Genomic DNA, 21166 nt, shown 5'->3' with positions numbered 1-21166 from the left:
TGGAGCACATGAGCTCCCCACCCTTGGAGAGATGCGTCCGTTGTTAGGATTATCTGTGGCACTGGCTCTTGGAACGGTCGTCCCTTGCAAAGGTTGTGTGGATTCCACCAATGCAGAGAGTTGTATGCCCGACCGGTCACCAACACTAGGTCTGTCACCTGTCCCCGAGCCTGTGCCCACTGATTTGCCAAGCATTCTTGGAGCGGGCGCATGTGCAACCTCGCGTGCAGGACTATGAAGATGCAGGAGGCCATCATGCCTATCAACTGCATGAACACTCTCGCTGGCAGGGAGTGTTGCGGTCTGAACTTTTGGCACAGCGACTGAATGCTGTTGATTCTGACTGGGTTTGGCTGAGCCATAGCAGTCAGGGTGTTTATTGTCGCGCCCAGATACTGCCGCACATGGTTTGGTTGAAGGTGCGACTTCGGGTAGTTTAGCGAGAACCCCAGGCTGTGAAGGAGTTGAATAGTGTGGGACATGTCCGCGGCGCACTGTTGTTCCGACTTTGCTTGAACAAGCCAGTCGTCTAGATACGGGTAGACATGTATTTTCTGTCTCCTGAGGTGCGCCGCCACTGTCGCCAGACACTTTGTAAACACTCTGGGGGCAGTAGTCACCCCGAAGGGTAGGACTTTGAACTGATAGTGCCTGTTTTGAATGGTAAACCTGAGGTATTTTCTGTGGGATGGGTGGAGTGGGATGTGGAAATAAGCATCCTTTAGGTCCAAGGTTGCTAGGAAGTCCCCTTGATTGAGCAGGGGAAGGATTTGTTGCAGTGTCCGCATGTGAAAGTGTTCTGACAGTATGTACATGTTGAGGGGGCGTAGATCCAGAATAGGTCTGAGGGATCCGTCCTTTTTTGGGATGAGGAAGTACAGGGAATAGACCCCTGTGCCTTCCTCTTCTACAGGTACGAGCTCGATGGCGCCTTTTTGCAGCATCACCAGTACTTCCTGCTGCAATAAGTGCAAGTGCTCTGCCGACATAGGACGGTGTCTTGGGGGAATGTTGGGAGGAGTGGATGTTAACTCCAAACAGTAACCGTACTGGATAAGTTTTCTCACCCACCTGTCTGTGGTGATGGACGTCCAGATTGGCAGGAACTGCTGGAGTCTCCCCCCGACAGGTGTGGTATGGTCGGGGGGCAGAGACAGAGTCACTGTTTGTTGGCATCAGAGGTACGGGAGTTGTTGTTCCCTCTGCCTCTGCCCTTGGCACTTATACCTCTGTAACCTCCTCTACCCTGCTTGGGGTACGAGGATTGCGCACCACCCTTTGCGAATTGTGTTTGTTGACCCAAGTGTCCTCTGGTAACACCACGTGCTCCTGAGCGACCAAAAGTGTTTCCCCTGAATTGTTGTGACTGAAGCGCCCCCATGGACTTAGCAGTCTCGTTGTCCTTTTTAATTTTTTCAAGGGTGGTGTCTACATCTGGACCAAACAGTTTTCAGGATTGACCGGCTGGTTGAGGATTGTAGTTTGGATGTCAGGCTTAAATCCAGATATGCGAAGCCAAGCTTGTCGCCTCAACATGACGCTAGTGTTAATCCCCCTAGCCGCTGTATCTGCCACATCAAGTGCACACTTTATTGCAGCGTTGGAGATAAGCTTTCCCTCTTGTATGAGCATTTCGGCTGCTTCCTTAAACTCATCAGGTAGGTGTTGAAGGAGCTGTTCTAGGGTGTCGTAATGCGCCCAATCGTATCGTGCCAATAGTGCCTGTGTGTTTGCAATACGCCATACATTGGCAGCCTGCGCCGCCACCCTCCTGCCCGATGCCTCAAACACTTTCGACTCCTTGTCTGGGGGAGGAGCTTCACCCGTGGTTTGGGAGTTTGCCCTCTTGCGGGCATTGGCGACCACCAACGAGTCCAGAGGCAACTGTCCTCGAATATATGCAGGATCTCCAGGTGCTGGCCTGTATTTTTTCTCGATACGTGGGTTCACCACTCTCGCCCTGGTAGGTTCCTTAAAGATCTCTGGGGCATGTTTAAGGACACCTTTAAGCATAGGAAGTATTTTAACTGTTCTTTCTGAGACAGAGAAAGTGTCAAACAAAAAGTCTTCCTCCCCCGGGTCAGCATGCATGTCCACATTATGATTTGCTGCTGCCCGTTCGATTAAAGCATTAAATGCTGCAGAATCCTCTGTTGGAGATGTACGTGCCCCAAAACCCTGTGGATCTTGTACCACCTGATGTCCACCTTGGTCCCCAGTGTCGTCATACGAGTCCTGCTGAACATCAGGGTCATTGCCAACTGGGAAATTGTATTGGTCCTCTTGTTCATCATCCTCTCCTCCTGATTGGTTAGGGGAAGGTGATGGACTCCTTCTCGGTGGTGGCAGAATAGGCTCAATAAGGGAAGGAATGTCCTGTGCTGGCCTCTTCTTCTTCAGTGGAATAACATAGGATTCCAGTGGTTGGGAAGTGATTTTCCTCTTATAAAGGGTCAATTTCCCTGTTTGGGCATCGATGCAATGCTCAGATTGGTCCTCTGAGGCTTGATATTGATCCGAGCGGCTCTTTGGCGTCGACGGATCCGACGGTTTTGAAACCGACGTTGTTGCAAAGGCCTTTGGGGCCACCTTCGGTGGCAGAGTGTAAAGAAGCTTGCTCGAGGACTTCGGAGGTGTGTCCACCGATTTTGGAGCCGATGGCGTGGAAGTCGTGGACGACAAAGTCTTCTCCCGAATACGTTTCAGGGAGTCTGTAACCTGCTTTGTGAAGGAGGTAGAGGGTTTTGTAGCCGACGGCCGATGTTCGGTGGCGTCGGAGTCCCTTGGTGTCGACGGTATTTGCGTCGACGAATCTTCGGCTGCAATGTGTCGCGGCTCCGTTGAAGGCTTTTGCGCCGACGCCGTTGCTGCAGATCCGGCATCCTTGTGCCGATGCGTTGAGCGAGCGGCCTTTGGGTCGTGGCTTTTAGTCGACTTTGGGTCGACTGGGCGTTTACTTGACGGCGCCGTAGTAGCATCCGAAGGCGTGTCAAGAGGTTTAGATGTCCGCGCCGGAGCAACCGTGGTCGACGCCTGATGGACGGCCTTCTTGGAGGAGGGTTCCTTGTGCACCTTCTGCGGCGCTGTCGACTCAACAGCCTTCTTCGACTTTTGTGGGTCGGAGGGCGACGGAGTCGATGAAGGAGCAGGCTTCGATATTTTTTGTAGTACGTCGGCCATTTTAGGTTTTGTCGATTCCGCAGGTTTCGGTTTCGATTTCGGCTGGACGTCGGCCATCTTGGGTGCCGTAGAATCCGAAGGTTTCGGTTTCGATACGGGCAATGGCGGCTCCGCTTGAGTGTCCGTGGCCGGGCCAGAAGGCGGGGCCGGGGATAGCGGTGCAGGGTCGTGGGTAAGGCCGAGTGGCGATCCCGTGACCTGAGCCTGAATAATGTAGACATCGGGGCATAGCTCCTCCTCTGAGCTATCTTCCGCGGCCCCATAAACTTCTTCGTCGTCCCCTACCTCCTCGACGTATTCAAGGTCTGGGGCCTGTCCTTCGATGTATTCCTCTGGATCGGCCTGGACCTCCGTCGACGGTGGCGAAATCTGGAGATGATGGCTATCGCCTTCCTCCGCGGGGTCGTCTAATATGTTGTCGGGTGCCGGTGTCGCTCGCTGGGCCTCCAGGCGCGCCGCGCGCCGATGCTTGAGCGTCTTCTTGGACCTGAACTGAGAGCAGGCCATGCAGTTTTCTTCGTTGTGGTCCGGCGACAGGCATTTATTACAGACCGGATGCACATCGATGTGTGGATATTTGGATCCACAGACGGGGCAGAACTTGAACGGGCTCCGCTCCATGTCAAGTTCGTCGGGTCTTGCTGCGACGAGAGGGCCTCGATGTCCGAGGAGTTACTTGACTCCGTAGATATCCGGCTTAGAGAGTCGGACGACGCTCGAGACCGTACGCAAACAATACCGACGCAGGTAACAAAGGCCTTTTGGCCTTAAGATCAAAGTTTATCGGTTCCGACACGGAGACGTCGAAACCACATCCGAACCCAATGGCGGAAAAAAACAATCTGGGGATGGAGTCGATGCCCATGCGCACTGTAGTCCAGGGGAGGAGCCACCTATCTCGTGATACTTCGAAGACTCTTCCAGGACAACAATGTGCAATCATCCTGACCCAACACTAGGCGGCGATCTATGCATAAGATGAATTTAGCAGCCCACATGCCTCGAACAGCTGACGTCAGCGCGGGTGGGTTTTGTCTAATTAGTTCCAGCTACATCATCTTGGCGACTACGATGCCAGCGGCATACGTGGAGCCGCACGACGACGCCTACTGACGCGCAGGGGTACTGCTGACGAAAACTTTCCAGATCCAGTCTGATGCCTGGGGGTAATTCTAAAGTAAAGAATCTATCACTAACATGTTTTTTTCAGATGCATCGAGCAGATTGATTTGATTGTTACAATAAATCACAAACCGCTTCCACTTGTGGTAGGGCACCTAGCCTCCTTGATAATATTCATGCTGTCTGGCAGAAGATTAAGATAGCCAAACTCTAAGATTTCAGGTGCCAGATCGCAAGGTTGAGATGACTAGGATCCGGATGTCATATCTCCATGGATCTCAGCAAGAAGATTGTGAGTGATCATAAATCTGTTGTAGTTGATGACTGAGCGGATCTGCAATCTGGTTATTTATTCCTGGAAGGTGTTCTGCAAGGAGGTATATTTTGTGAGGTATGGCCCATCTCCAGAAGCTCTCGGCTAGTTGGGAGAGCTGGAGAGTGTGTACCCCCCTTGTTTTTTTTATGTAGTACATTGCTGTCATTGTCTTAACGAATTAGGACAGCTTTGCCTACTAGATGAAGTTGAAATGCTTTCAATGCTAGAAAAATTGATAGTTTATGTGGATTTGTTTTTGTTGCAGAGTCTACATGCCCTGAATGGTCTGTCTTGAAGATGCTCCCCAACCAGAGAGCGATGCATCTGCTGTTAGCACTATCTGTGGAGAACTGGGTCGAGGAATGGCCGCCCCTTGGAAAGTTTTTTTATGTTTCACCACTGCAGAGAGCGATCGGTGTGGCCATCCACCAACACTAGATATGATAACTGGCCTGGAGCCTGGTTCCACTGACGTGCCAAGCATTCCTGTAGGGGACACATTTGGCGTCTTGCGAAGGAACGACTAAAATGCAAGACTCCATTTCTAGCAACTACATGAACACTCGAGCTGGTAACGAGTGTTGAGGCTGAAACAGATATTAGAGTCTGCATGTTGCGGATTCTGACTGGGTTGGGACACACCAGAGCTTTCTAAATGTCTATTGTAGCTCCTAGATACACTTGTGTGTTGGACGGTTGGAGATGAGATTTGGTTAGGTGTACAGTGAACCCAGGGTGGTGAAGCAGTTGGACTGTCTTTAGAGTGTGCTGTAGCCGCTTTGCTGCAAGTTGGCTTTTATTAGCCAATCGTCTAGGCAGGGGAGGACGTGAACGTGCTGTCTTAGATGAGCTAAGACAACTGGCAGGCATTTGGTGAAAATCCTGGGTGCTGTAGTTACTCTGAATTGGAGAACTTTGAATTGCCAATCTTGGCCGTCCACCCCAAACCTGAGATTTTCGGTGAGCAAGGTGAATGGGAATATATAAGTAGGCATCCTTTAAGTCCAGAGTGGACAGAAAGTCGCCTTGCTGAAGGAGTGGGATCACCGGTTGGCGTGAACCATGTGAAGGTGGTCCAACTAAATGTACAGATTTAGTTTTCTGAGGTCTAGTAAAGGCCTGGGAGAGCAGTTCTTTTTGGGAATTAGAAAGTATGCACAAGTTACTACTTGTGTAACGATATATCTGTAAGAGACATTAGTTAGTGATAGATTCCTTACCTTAAAATATCCCCAGGCGTCAGACTGGATCCGGAAAATTTTGCACAGCAATACCCCTGCGCGCCGGCAGGCGTTGTCCGCGGCTCTGCGTCAGTCGTCGGCGTAGTTAGCGCCGGAATGACGTCTGAGTACTTAGACGCCATTCATGCGCGCTGACGTCAGTTCTGATACACAGCTTTTCCGCGCCAGATACACAGAGCCATGATAGAACGAACACTGGTGGAATGAAACTAGGGCCCTGAAAGGGAATGACCTTAACCCTAGATATCGGTTCGCAGAACGGGAGGATGGGTGGGTCGGTAAGGAATCTATCACTAACTAATGTCTCTTACAGATATATCGTTACACAAGTAGTAACTTACGCATTTGAAAGAGACACGTTAGTGATAGATTCCTTACCTTAGAATAGATACCCCAGCAATACCAACCCCGGTGGTGGGTCTGCGAACCAATAATCACACCAGAAAGTACTGGAGGACGGAACGGCCAAAGAAGCCATCCTTCCGGACTTGGCTGTCCAGGCAGTAGTGTCATGCAAACGTGTGCAGCGAGGCCCACGTAGCTGCCTGGCAAATGTCAAGCAAGGGCACTCCTCGGCCCAGGGCGGTGGTAGTCGCCGTGGCCAGAGTGGAATGAGCCGGCAATCCAACAGGGGGCTCCTTCGTAGCCAAGGAGCAACATGCCTGGATACACAAGATGATCCACCGAGAGATGGTCCGCTTGTGCACCGCCTTTCACTTCTTAGCGCCCACGTAACCAACAAAGAGTTGGTCATCCACGCGGAACTGGAGTGTGCGATCCAGATAGTAAGAGAGCGCACGTTTTGGGTCCATACAGTGGAGCCTCTCTTCCTCTTTCGAGGGATGCAGAGGCGGAAAGAAGGTGGGCAAGGTAATTACCTGCCCAATGTGGAAGGCCGTGACAACCTTGGGCAGGAAAGAGGGTCTCGTTCGCAACACAACCTTGTCCGGATGGACAGAGGTTAAGGAGGTGTAGAAGAAAGAGCCTGGAGCTCACTCACTCTCCTGGCAGAGGCGATGGCAACCAGGAAAGCAGTCTTCAAAGTAAGAAGACGGAGAGGACAGTTATGAAGCGGCTCAAAGGGAGCACACATTAGGTAAGTAAGTAAGTACAAGATTCAAGTCCCACTGGGGCATCACGAAAGGAACATGAACATGTGTGTGATGCCCTTCAAAAACCTATTTACAATGGGGGATTTGAACAAGGAAGGCTGATCAGGTAGCCTTAAGGCGGAAAGGGCAGAAAGGTACCCCTTGATAGTGCCCAGAGCAGAGGCCTGCTGGGCAAGAGGGGGCAAAGGGATATCTTTACTCACAGTACGCTGACCCGAAGAAACATGCTCCTCTTCTTCCATGTCGGAGTCGGCTTCAGACACGGAGATATGTTCTTCCTCCTCAGCTACTTGAGCTTGATGTTCTGTGTCGGAATCTTCATCGCAGATGTCCTGTGCAGAGCCGCTCTGGTGTTGCATTTTGTGGCGTCAAGCCAGACTGTCACAAAGAGTCTTTTTCGATCGAAACGCTGCACAGTCTTTCTAGTCGTTTTCCGGGGACAGGCAGAGGTAGCACACTTCGTGCAAGTCCGTGCGTGGAAATTTAGCACGACACCCAGGACAGAACTTGAAGGGAGTCCATTCCATCGACTGCTAGAGAGGTTGGCGTGTGTAGGGCCGAAGGCCTGCCATGATTTTCCCGATTGAGGGTTTTCCAAGGTGAGACGATACGCGTCGAATGGGGAACCGCGACCGATAATAAAGTCTAGGGTAGTGGATTGCGCGTTGAAGGCTCTGATAACAGATCAAACCGGATCGCAGCAATATATATCCGAACCCGATGGTGGAAAAAAACAATCTAAGGATGGAGTTCATGCCCACTATCACCGAAAGGAGGAGTCATCTACCTCATGATTGGAGGGACTTTTCAAACAAAAAAAAGTACAAACATCCAGACCCAATACTAGATGGCAATCTATGCATAGCATGTGATCTACAGCTCACATGCCACGAAAACATAATTTAAAGTGAAGCTCAATGTTACAATTAGTGGCAAGGAAAGCACTTCGAGAAAAGATGGAGCCATTACCCGAAAAAAGATGGAAAAAGAATAAAGGTAAAGGAAAGGGTAGAGGCTTGAAGATGAAATGCATATTGGCTAGCAGTAAAAAAATTCAGACTCACTGAATAACAAGAATCAACATAGAGCATAAATCCACGTGTGCACCAGGAGCAAAATACCTACATAATAAAGAGGAGAAGCAATACAGTGGTGGTTGCACATGCTGCAGCCAATGTAATCAAATCAAGCACCTAAAAAAATAAGTTGCTTCCATTATAGAGAATCCAACTACACAGTCTAAAGGTAGAAGTATGGAAGAAAGCTACTTACCACATCAGGTGCAGTGAGTGCAAGACTGATGGCTTAACCTGGTTTGGCATTTTCCGCTACAGTTACCATTTTAACGTACAGTGGCATAACGATCGGTAAGTCTGAAGTTAAAGCAAGTGGTCAAACCTTTGAGTCTACCGCTATTGCTGTCACTTACTATTGGGTTCTTTGCTTTCTAAGTTGTCAGTAAAATTTTTAGTGTTTACTTATGGATTTATGAGTACTTAAGGTAACTATATACCGTTTTTGATAAAACATGCATATACAATATTGACTACATCCAATTGATACAATGTGGTTACCCTTCTGTTCTCTTATTCAATTAAGTATTGTATTAACAAGGTACATCTGTAAGGAAATTGATTTTTGTTTTAAAACTATACCTCGTTGGAACGTTGTCCATTTTAAGAAGAGCAAAAGCAAAACTTGTGAAAGTAACCTAACCTTTATACATAAAAGTACCATCAAACAGGATTAAACATCAAAACATCTTCAGTCTTCAGCCAACTGTAGAAGAACATTCTGTACATTGGATATGTCCATTTTACACTCTTTTACCTTAATCTGAGAGCCCCTTATGCTGGCAAAATCCAAGATATACTTCAGATCAGTAAAGATTGGTTATTACATCAGTGTTGGGTGTATTTAAACACCCATATCAAAACATCTAAACTGTAAATCAGGGGAAGAAAACTCACCTCATCCACAGACATGGTCGGGTGTGGTGGATGGTTGTAGATACGCTGGAAGTAGCTGTTAGCTTCATCATCTATTTCTTTACTAAAGTGCTGATTTGCTTCTGGCCACACTTGAGATAAGTCAGCTGAAAAGGAGATGAAAAGAGACTTTGTATTTTTTGTGAAAACAGATCTAAACCCACCAGATGTATGGCAATGTCAAAACTATAAAACAGATCTGAATAAGGACAGCCAAAGTCTTCTGGAAGTGATGATACTTTTTCTAATCAACGGCAGTCAATGCAGCTTTGAATACTGAAATAACTACTATGGTTATTTGCAATAAAGGAAACATCCTGAACTTGGTTAGCATTTACTAAATCGTAACAGTGTTAGATGCAAAAACCTGAAGTACATGAGGTTTACATTTAGCACAGACATTGACAAAACATGTATCAAAGACGTGCTTCTCAGCATCTAGTGACTGATGGGAACGGTCTCAAAGGACTGAGGTCTGAGCACAATGCGTAGTTTTGGAGAAATATTCTATATGGGTATTATCAGCGAAGTGCCCCAGGTACAAAATACTAATGAACTCCTAACTGTCAATTTAGTGCCTACCTTCGGGGACAGAGGACATCTGATCTAGACCAAAAAGGGAAAGCTTTTTGAGAGACCTTTTCATGGGGTAACAAATAAAAATCTATTTAAAGTGTGGAAATATTCCCCAAGCCCATAATCCTTAGTTTTGCAAAATTTCAGGGACGCGTTCATGCATACACAATAAATCAATTAGTTTAAAGAATTCCTTTATTCATTCATGAATTACTCGTTCAACTTAGTAGGAAGATGGCTCTGTATATACTATACAAAAGTAAGGTATAGTGTGCACCGAGTCCAGTGGAACCCCAAAGGTACTGCAGAGGCTAAAGTACATAATAACTTACTCTCTTTTGTGGTAGTGTGGTTGAGCAGCCAGGCTTATCAGAGGGTAGTGTTAAGCACGTGTTGTACACACACAGGCAAAATATGTCACTCAGACAATCCAGAACAATTGATTGTATAAAAGGTTTTTACTTTGTGTGAGAAAGTGCCATCTTTCTTGCATTGGTATGCCCCCACTTTTTGCTGTACTGCTGATGTGCTTTGACTGAGTGTGCCCTGAGCTACTGCCAGCCAGGTGCCCTGGGCCTGTGTTCCTTCCCTAAAAGCTGTGTTGAAACTAAAACCCAATTGGCATCTCTGGCCACCTTTGTTGATGAAGGATGTACCATCTTATCCTCATATATCACTCATAGCATGCATAAAGGAAGGTCCTTAAGGAATCCCAAATGATGAAGGGAAGTATTGAGTGGTGACTGATTGGCATCCTTATTCTCTAGGGACAGGTCAGGACTAGTTACTTTAACTTTTTCTGTTCTTCACTTTGTTGAGTTGCTCAATTTGCATCATATTAGGTTTCACCCAGACCCATAGACACTTGTGTGTGTTACAAGGTATATAGGGAGTGTGTCTATGCCTGGTCTTTTAAATTTCCCTAGGGCCCCCATCCACCGTGTTGTTAATGTACTCACCTCTTCTCCAAGAACCCAACTTACCTCTCGAAGCGGTGGTCGCACCAGAAGAATTTCCGTATCCGAGCCTGCAGCCTTTGTTCACCTTGTAACTTTCCAACTGGATAACATTGAGCGCCCGACGGCTCAAAAGCACCCTGCTCCCAGCAGCCAGAGTGCCGCTGGAAGTGCAACTACTACCCTACTCTACTTCCCCAATTGCCCTAAGTAAGTGACCAGGAGCTCAGCTCCCACAGCCGAGTGGCCTGCCTGCTTGCAGCCACCAACCAAAGGCTCCCTACCCTCCATTGGGACTACTCTCCCTGCACCCGGATGCCCCTGTGCCGCTGAGGGTGTAACAACTGTACCTTTCTGACCCTGGGAGAACCCCGAGTCTATGCCTAAAACCTTAACCTCACAAGTCGAATACTCACCTGAAAGCCGATAACTCACTTTCCTTTCATAGTCTAACACTGACTGGTTTTCACTGAAATTTCTTCTAAGTGTCGATTTTTGAAACTTTAAAATATTCCTCTAAAATCAGCGACATAACGATTTCCGAAATACTCACCTGGGATGAGGAGAGAAGCCAGTGATGTACTTTTTAGTTCAGTATTGAACCGCAAAAGTAATCTTAACCGTACTTACAAGTTACCTGCATTTTCTTCCATAGGGAAACCATTGACTGATTTTCTCTGAAATTTCATTTTTGTCAACTTTTGGAAGCTACAAATATTCTTTAAAAATCTTACCAACTACTGAAACGTAATTACTTACCTATCTTAGGTAGAGGTCCGATTGCTGAACCTAGGAGTCCAGAACTGGATTACAAAAGTAACGAGAACCTACTTTACCTGTGACTTGAATTTCCTTCCATAGGATAACATTGCTAGTTTTTCTCTGAAAAGTTTCAAAGTGTCAACTTTGAAAATACATTTATATCCTTTAAAAATTACAACTGTAACCAAAACGCTTTTACTTAACTGTTTACAGCTTAGGCCCAGGGACTGAATCCAGGATCCAGTCCTGTGGTTAGAAAAGTAATCCTGAAATTAATCGACTGTATTTATGTAGAAAAACCCATTGAGCTCAATTTTAAATTGTGTTTAGAATTGTATTGCCTATTGCAAACCCAGTAACTATTGTATTTACCAAGTCTATTGCGGTTCTGCAAAGTAATTACGTAAAGTCATTCATATTGATAAAAGGATATTTTGATACCTGTTGGTTCTAAAATAAAACAACTATATCTTTGGATATAAAAACAATTGCCCTAGAGTTCAGTTCTTGAGTGTGTAAAACCTTTTGCTGACTGAGTGTGTACAACAATTGCTTTACACTGTCCTCTGGTACAGCCTTACTGCTCGACCAAGCTACCACTTTAGAGAGTAAGGTCAGACCTCACTTTAACCTCTGGGGATTGGTGACTCTATACACACTGTACCAGACTTTGGTCCTATCTATATATCTCTATATATCTCTATATATCTCTATATATCTCTATATATCTCTATATATCTCTATATATCTCTATATCTCTATCTCTCTATCTCTCTATCTCTATCTCTATCTCTATATCTATATCTATATCTATATCTCTATATCTATATCTATATCTATATCTATATATATATATATATATATATATATATATATATATTAAACACCGGAATCCCCCAGTCCTAGTCCTCGGGATACACCTCCAACGAGAGCACACAGAGCCAGTATCTCGTGGTTTAGCCAGATTTATTTATTAGAATTTCTCTGCACAAGCAATGAGCTCACAAACTCGTTTCGGCGTTGCCGCCTTCGTCAGTGTGAGCGCGCGTTGGCATTACACCATTATTTGAACACCAGCACAGTAGTCATCTGTCACGTGTTGACCACTCAACAACACAAAAGAAGGCACATGAAGTTCGCCGAAAATTACACGGCGGCCATCTTATAATGGTAACAAAAAAATGTATGGAACCAAATTATAAGACAATATCCATAATACCTTGGATAACGCTGTATGAAAATAACATTCAGATTATTTGTACGTTAAATTCAAGCTATTTACAGATCAATTAGAGAAGTATTGCAAATTCATTCATTTTCTTTGAATACATTTCAACTCATAATATAATGTATACTATGTGTGTCACATAAATAGGTTCTGATTACACCTTAGATGCCTTCTCAACTCATATTAAACCATACATCGGTATACTCAGGAAAGGTTCACACATCAAAATTTCGCGTGCATAACCTGCACCGTTGTCATGCCCTGAATGGGCTAAGAATCATAACAAATTCATTCACAAGATATATTGACAGTGTAATGGGGAGAAGTAAGCATTCCTCAATAAATATATACAACATCCAGGATAAGAAAACAACACAGAGTAAGGTGGGGTGATTAGATATGTGTCCACATCTCTTCCTCATTATTCATCCCACCCGGGGCCTTGGTCTGAAGCTGGATAATGAATCTTGATTCCAAGGTTCTCAATTTTTTCACCCAATTGCCCCCTCTCTCTGTTCTGACCAACTGATCCAGTATGAAATATGTCAGTAGGTTGCTGTTGCTATTGTGTTTCTGCTCGAAGTGACGTGCTACAGGGTAATTGGGGTCTTTTGTTGTGATCGCCCTCATATGTTCGAGAACCCTCAATTTAGTAGCTTTTATAGTACTGCCTATATATTTCAGTCCACAGGGACAAATCAAGCAATACACTGTATAGTCAGAATTACAGTTGAGTAATTTGGTGATCTTACTCTTTGTTTTCTTGCCTGGAATGTGATATTCCTTGACTTTCTGAGAATTTTTACAGGCCTTGCACTTCATGCAGGGATAGAAGCCAGAAACAGTACTCTTTCTCTTCCTCTTTTTATCATAGTGGCTACTCACCAGGAAGTCTTTAAAGGAATTTCCCTTCCTATAGGTGACAAGGGGATAATCAGATACAGATTTGCCGATTACAGGGTCTGCTTTCAGAATCCTCCAGTTCTTCCTTAATATATTAAAAATTTCTGGGGATTTATCTGAAAAATCCGTAATTAATCGGATCTTTGAATCTGTGGATTTGACCGTATCACTTAGTAGGTCACTCCTCTCTATTTGGTCGCTTTTCATTTCAGCTCTATCTAGGATCCCTTGCCCATAGCCTCTCTGTGTGAATCTCTCTCTTGCCTGTTCCTTTGCTGCCTCGAACTCCTGTTTAGTGGAGCAGTTGCGTTTCAAACGCAAGAACTCCCCAAGGGGAATGTTATTAATGACACTGCGCGGATGATAGCTCTGTGAGTGTAATATAGAATTACCCGCAGTGGGTTTTCTATATACCGCTGTTTGAATAGATTCATTCTCCACATGGACCCGAAGGTAAAGGTAGAAGACCTCACTCTTACTGATATTACTGGTGAATTTCAAATTTAGACTGTTCTTGTTCAAGTCAGCAATATATTTCTCTGCTTCCGACTGTGGACCACGCCACACCAAAAAAAGATCATCGATGTAGCGGGTCCACAGAACGATGCTATTCATCCACTTCTCATTCTCCCCCGCCCAGGCCACGTGCTTCTCCCACCACCCCACGAATAAATTCGCGTAGCTGGGGGCGAAGCACGTGCCCATCGCGGTCCCCTGCAGTTGTAGATACAATTTACCTGCGAACAAAAAAATATTGTTACGTAAGCAGAAGTCCGTAAATTCTATCAGCATATTGTTGTGGCTTCGAAATTTGATCGGTCTATTGTCCAAAAAACTCCTCATTGCCAGCAAACCATCCTCATGCCTAATGGAAGTATACAGGCTGGCAATGTCCAATGTTATCAAGACCATGTCCTCTTCCCATTTGACATCCTGTATAATCCTTAAAAAGTCTTTCGTATCTTTCAGATACGAGCTAAGATCTTTTACAAATGGGGCAATGAAAGTGTCAATGTAACTAGAGGTTTTTTCTAGCAAACTCTCTTTCGCAGACACTATCGGTCTACCAGGAGGCCATATCCTACTCTTGTGAACCTTCGGTAGGTGATAAAATGTTGCAATCTGTGGATGTTCACATTTTAGATTTTCCCAGTCCTTTAAATCCAAGATTCCTTCATCTTTCCATTTCCCAATCATATCATGGAAGGTCTTGATACTCTCAGTATATTTCTCTCTTTTGATCTCAATGTAATGCTCTTTCTTATTCAATTGGGAGAGTGCCTCATCCTCATATTGGTTGCGATTCAAAATAACAATGTTCCCACCTTTATCACTAGGTTTAAAAATGATGTTGTCATCTTCTCTTAAATTTTGAATGGTGGCCCAATCCTCCTTGCTTAAGTTCCTCCTTCTCCAATTGAATGGCTCAGACTGTAGACCTTTGAGTTCTTCAATAACTATTTCTTGGAACGTATCTATTCCATCATGGGGTGTTCTAGGATTGATCTTGGATTTGATCGTCATCTCACTCTTACAACCCTGTTGAATTATTCCACATTCTTGCAATGTTTGTGTGGGTTGTACCTCCCAATCCTGGGAATGACTAGTTTCAATCAGAGTTTGAGCCACAGCTAAGGCTTGTAGATCTTTGCCGGTTATTGTTGCTAGTGGGTCACTATCACCAACTGCACCTGCTGCATACCTGGTGTCAGCCTTGGGGTTCAAAGTATGTATTTTCTGTAACTTCATCTTCCTGATAAACCTAAATAAGTCAATCCGTGTCTGAGTATAATCATACATTGGGGTAGGGCAAAAAGATAATCCCAATTGCAGTAAATCCTCCTCCTTTGGTGTTAATCTGCGATCTGACAGGTTAATGATGGTATTAGTTTTCGGAAGCATCGAGTTCATTTCCAATTCTTGCCTCGGGCACTCCTTGTCACTACGGGGGTAGATCTGCCTTGTACCCCCCCGCTTACCCCTCCTCGTTTTCCTTTTGGGGTTCTTGGTGGGTGAGTGGTGGCCGCGGGTCGTTGCCTGAGCCCCCTTATAACTTCGTACTCCTCGAAAAAAGGATCAGCCTCTGGGGTTGCTCCAGTCGTTGCAGGAGGATCGTCACCTCCTTCTGCACCCTTTGTCGTCTCGTCGCCTGAAACTTCAGATTCCTCAGTACTTACTGGGGTTCTGTTCCTCGATCTCTCTTGTTGGAGCGTTTTTCTAGGGGCATCATATTTTCGCGCGAATGTCAAGATTCTCCCAATTGAGTAAAAAAAATATATATATATATATATATATATATATATATATATATATATATATATATATATATATATATATATATATATATATATATATATATAGTCACTTTCTTACACTGATTTACATTACTTGAGCAAAGATTCTCAGTGGCAGGTACTTTAAAAACAGTGATACTTTTCAAGATACAGTGTGTACTGGTTTTGTAGGAGCATACAAATTACTTTGCAGTCAAGCAAATGGATTGTAAACTTCAGAATACAGATAATTACTTAAGACTACTTTTTCAGTTACTTTTCTACTTTTGCACAAAAAACAATTCCACACAGTTTGAACATTGTAGGACATTCCCGAACAAGTTACTTACTTTCGGTAAGGATATATCTGTAAGTTAAATACTAGTAATAGATTACTTACCTTAGAATTACACCCAGGCGTCAGACTGGGTCCGGGGAATTTTTCTGTAGCAGTACCGCAGCGTGTCGGTAGGTGGTGTTGGTCGACTCCATCTCAGTAGTCAGTGTCGTGATCGCCGGACGACTTTGCGGTGCCTACTTAGGCCCCCCTGCACGCTTAAGTCAGTTCTGACATGAATTTCCATACCAGAAGCGCAGAGACATGCAAGAGACTGGCCACTGGTGCACAAAACTAGGGACCAGAAAAGGAGTCTTCCTACACTAGAAATCACTTTGCAGAATGGGGCGGATGGGTGGGGCAGTAAGAAATCTATAAATAATATAAGTCTCTTACAGATATATTGGTACCAAAGGTAAGTAACGAATAGTTGCTTACCTGTCGGTGTAGTTTTGCAGCTTGAAGATCTTTCTGGATTCACTATGCTGTGCATTATTCCGCGGTCTAGTGGTTGGGTCCGGAATCGTAGTCTTTTGGGGGTTTTTTTGTTTTTGTTTTTCGTAGCCCAGGTGGGCGTCGACGTCCCACCTTTTGGTGTCCTTCCTGTGACGTCGGCATGCTTCTTGCGGAAGCTCCCACCCTTGGGCGCCATCTTCGGATTCTTTTTTCTTTTTCCGTTTGTGTTCTGTTTCCGAATTGTATGGCAATGTTTCGATCTTCTCTTTTACCGCTCTTTCCCTTAAAGTCCCATTAAAGTCCTTTTTTTGTTGTTTACCACCTCTTTTCTCCAGCCTCATCTTTCTGGCGGAGGTGGGTGGGTTCGCTAGTGAATCCAGAAAGAGCTTCAAGCTGCAAAACTACACCGACAAGTGAGAAACTATTCGTTTTGCAGCGTGAATCTTTCTGGATTCACTATGCTGTGCATAGACTTTGTAGCGGTTTGTTGTTATTGGTGCGGCTGGGTGGAAGATGAGCTTGGGTTCTTGAATATGTGCTGAAGCACCTTCTGTCCCACTTGTGCTTCCTTGTTCATTTGTATATCCACACAGTAGTGTTTTGTAAACGTGTGCACAGAAGCCGATGTTGCCGCCAGGCATATGTCCTGAATGGGAGTGTTTGCCAAGAAGGCTATTGCAGCTCCCTTTTTCCTTGTTGAATGGGCCGTGGCCCCTCTGTTAGTTCTTGCCCAGCTTGTTTGTGGCGGAATTGTATTGCTTGCGCGATCTGACGTGCAATTGTCCCTTTAATAACAGCTTTCCCCATGAAACTTTCATCAAATAACACAAAAAACTGTTTTGTTTTTCTGTGATCTTTAGTTCTCTCTATGTAATGCATGACTGCACGTCTCGCGTCCAGAGTGTGCAGTGCCCTTTCAGCTTTTGTTGTTGGTTTCTGGAAGAAACTTGGTATTTGAATTGCCTGGTTGATGTGGAAGTTGACACCACCTTTGGCATAAAGTGTGGGTCCGTTCTCATCACCACCCTATCGTTGTGAATTTGTATGTAGGGTTCCTGTAGCGTTAACGCCTGTAGCTCGCTTACTCTGCGCAGCGAGGTGATTGCCACTAGGAATGCTGTTTTTAACGTTAGCATCTGTAGTGAGGCTTTATGCATTGGTTCAAAGGGTGTCTTCATGAGTTCTGTCAGTACTATACTGAGGTTCCATGCAGGTGCTGGTGACCTTTTAGGCAGTGCAATCCTTTTTGCACCTTCCAAGAATCTTTTTACAATCATAGAAGTGAAGAAGCCTTTGCCTGATTCTCCTCTAGTGTAAGCGACAATGGCTGCTAGGTGTACCCTTAGCGATGATAATCTCCGGTTAGTCTAGAGAAGGTGCGTGAGGTACTTAAGCACTGTAGAGTCTCTTGTCATTTTGTTGTGCAGTCCCTCCTTTCTGCACCATAGTGTGAACCTCTTCCATTTGGCCACGTAGCACTTACGTGTGCTTGTTCTTCTTGCCTCTCGAAGTACCCTCAGGGTGCTCTCAGGTAGCTTTAGGTGTGTGAACTCTATGTCCTCAGGAGCCAGGCTGCTAGGCTGAGACTTTCTGGCTCTGGATGCAACACCTCTCCGTTTTGCATGGAGAGTAGGTCTTTCCTTCTCCCAAATTTGTGTTGTGCACTCTGTGTCATTTCCATAATCTGCGAGTACCATGTCTGCCTGGCCCACTGGGGTGCGACCAGTATCAGAGTCATGTTGCTTGTCCTGCTATTGCTGAGTACCTTGTGTATCAGGGGAATCGGCGGAAAGGCGTAGGCAAATGTCTTTGACCAGCTTATCCATAGGGCATTCCCCAGGGACCCTTCCCCTGGTTGCCTCGATGCGAAGTGTTGGCATTTTGCATTCTGGTGTGTTGCAAACAGGTCTATTGACGGGGTTCCCCACCTCTTGAACAGTTTCTTTGTGTCTTGTGCATTTAGCTCCCATTCGTGTGAGGACGATGTCTGTCTGCTGAGCCAGTCCGCTTCCACGTTGTCCTTTCCTGGCAAGATGTATCGCCAGTAGATCTATTTTCAGTGGTATTGCCCATTTCCGTATTTCCTGCTCTAGTTCTGACAGCAGGGCTGATTGTGTTCCTCCCTGTTTGTTTATGTAGAACTTCGCTGTTGTGTTGTCCGTCAGGATCAACACTGTTTGATTGTACAACTTCGTCTGGAAAGCTTTCATAGCTAGGAGAACGGTCTTTAGTTCTAGGTAATTGATGTGTTTGACCGCATCCGCTTGTGTCCACAGGCCCCTCACTCAGAGTTTTTCCATGTGTGCTCCCCATCCCTTTTGGGAAGCGTCTGTGGTAATGGTCACTGTTGGTGTTGGTGGTGTTAGAAGCTTCCCCTTTGTTTGTTTCCTTTGTTCCACCATGATATCTCCTCGTGCACTGCGTGCGTTACAACCACTAGGTCCTCCCAACACCCTGTCGCTTGTGACCATTGGTCCTGCAGCCACTCCTGGAGTGGTCTCATGTGTAGTCGTACATTTGGTACTTTGTGGATGCATGAGGCCATCATGCCCATCATTTTGCTCACTGTCCTCACTGTCAGAGGTTGCCCCTTCTGGTAGAGGCGCGCCTCCAACAGCGCCATCGTTCTCTTCTCGCTGGGGAACACCTTCCCCTGCACTGTGTTGATTTTTGCCCCCAGAAATATCTTGACCTGTTCTGGGTTTATCAAGTTTTTCTTCCAGTGGATGGAGAAACCCAGGGCCATTTGTGTGTCTGTCACTATTTGAGCGTGCTGCTTGCACGTGTTGTATGACTTTGCCTTTATTAGCCAGTCGTCTAGGTAAGGGTATACGTGTATCCCTTTCCTCAAGTGCGCTGCGACTGCTGCCAGACACTTTGTGAATACCCTCGGTGCTGATTTTAGTCCGAAGGCCAATGCTGTGAATTGGTAGTGATTTTATTGCAAATCGCAGCAGATGTTTGTGCCGTCTGTTTATTTGGATGTGCAGGTAGGCATCTTTGAGGTCTATGGTGACCATGAAGTCTCCTGTTTGAATCTGTGGAAGTACTTCTTGCAGGGATGTCATTTTGAATTTTTGTGTTTTTATGAATTTGTTGAGGAACCTTAGATCCAGGATGGGTCTCATTGTTTCGTCTACTTTTGGTACTAGAAGTACGTAGAGTACACCCCCTTGTTCCTTTCCATGAGAGGTACAGGCTCGATAGCCTCCTTTAGTAGCAGTTCCTCTGCCTCCCTCTGAAGAAGCTCTAGTTCCTTGTTTGCTAGTGCTCTTTTCTTTGGTTTTCTGCTTGGTGGTGTCTTTTCTAACTATGCAGTACCCGTAATGTATTGTGTTGATGATCCATTTGTCTGTGGTAATTTTCTTCCACTCCTGGAGAAAACTGTTTAATCTTCCTCCCACTGGTGTTACGTGCTCGTGGTTTTTCTGTGCGGGACACTCCTGTTCTTTGTTTTTGTGCTCCACCCTTGGAGTTTTTGGAAGGGTGTGCACTATCAATGTGGCCGAGTCACTTGGAGGTGGTTTGCTGTCCACCCCTCCTGTTTCCACCTCCACTCGCCCTCCCGCGAAAGGACTGGCCCCTATGTTGATATTGCCAGTGCTGTTTTTGCTGGCCTTGTTGCGTATGGGTGTCGCTTTGGTGGGAATGTTGGAAGGACTGATGCGACGTTCCCGGCTGGTTCCCCCCTCTCCCGTGTGGTCTCCGTGACGGGGTCCCTCTTTGCTCCCCTGAATTGCAAGGCCCCCATGGATCTTGCGTGTCGTTATCCTTTTGAAGCTGTGATAGCTTGTCGTCCACTGGTGCTCCGAACAGCGTCTCACCGTTGAACGGAGTGTTCAGGATGTTGTGTTGCACTTCTGGTTTAAAGCCTGATATTCTGAGCTAGGCTGGTCTTCTTTCTGTGATGCCCAGCATCATAAGCCTGCTGGCAGTGTCTGCACCATCCAGTGCTGTTTTTAGGCAAGAGTTTACCAAGTTCTTCCCCTCCTCTACCAGGTGCGAAGCCCTTTGTTGGTATTCCTGAGGGAGGTGTTTCACCAACTGTCCCAGTTCTTCCATGATTTGGTAATGGTGTCTGTTGAGCAGTGCGTTGGAATTAGCCATGCGCCAGTGCATAGCGGCATTCCTTTCGATTTTTCTTCCTGTTAGGTCCATCCTTCTGCTCTCTGTCTGGCGGTGGACCTAAAGTAGTTGTGACATTGGCCCTTTTCCTTGCTGTTGCAGTGATGGAGTCAGCAGTGACCGTCCCCTGTATGTAGGGTGGGTCCTTTGAGGAGTGCTTGTATTTGTTCTCCGTCCTTGGCGTGACGGGTTTACAAGTAGCAGGCTCCTTGAATGCCTCTCTTCCTTGTCCTTTGATGCTTTCAAGCATTGGCAGGTACTGGCTCCTACTGTGCATTGGGAGTAGTGTTTCTACTAGGAAATCCCCTTTCGGCACCTCCTCCTCGAGTTTGACTCTGAACGCTGTTGCTGCGTTCTTGATTCATTCATTGTAAAGTCCAATGTAGTCAGGCGGCGAGGGCCTCGCTGGATATGTGTCCACTCCCTCTTCTGGACTCTCAGCTTCGATGTCCTGCCACTCTACCTCTTGTGTATCCGAGTACGTCGATTCTTGGTACACCCTCTGGTCGTCATCTGCCTCCTCTTTGTAATAGGGGTATCATCTTCCTGATATTCCAGATCTTCCAAGCTCTCCGGCGCTGCTTCGACCTC

General features: G+C 45.9%; 1 protein-coding gene across 7 annotated transcripts in view; it reads right to left on the bottom strand.

Annotated features, from left to right (window-relative positions):
* Positions 1-21166, bottom strand: part of CNOT1 (CCR4-NOT transcription complex subunit 1) — a 1826813-nt gene that overhangs the window by 906736 nt on the left and 898911 nt on the right. For all 7 annotated transcript variants that reach the window (XM_078668607.1, XM_078668606.1, XM_078668608.1 and 4 more), the window contains one exon: positions 8942-9066. In XM_078668607.1, coding sequence (XP_078524733.1) covers positions 8942-9066 — 125 coding nt within the window. The remainder of the gene's footprint in view (positions 1-8941; positions 9067-21166) is intronic.

The sequence above is a fragment of the Lissotriton helveticus genome, chromosome 12 (genome assembly GCF_964261635.1).
Source record: "Lissotriton helveticus chromosome 12, aLisHel1.1, whole genome shotgun sequence".
NCBI lineage: Eukaryota > Metazoa > Chordata > Amphibia > Caudata > Salamandridae > Lissotriton > Lissotriton helveticus.
Note: the sequence above shows the minus strand (reverse complement) of the source record. Positions and strands in the feature narration are given on the sequence as shown.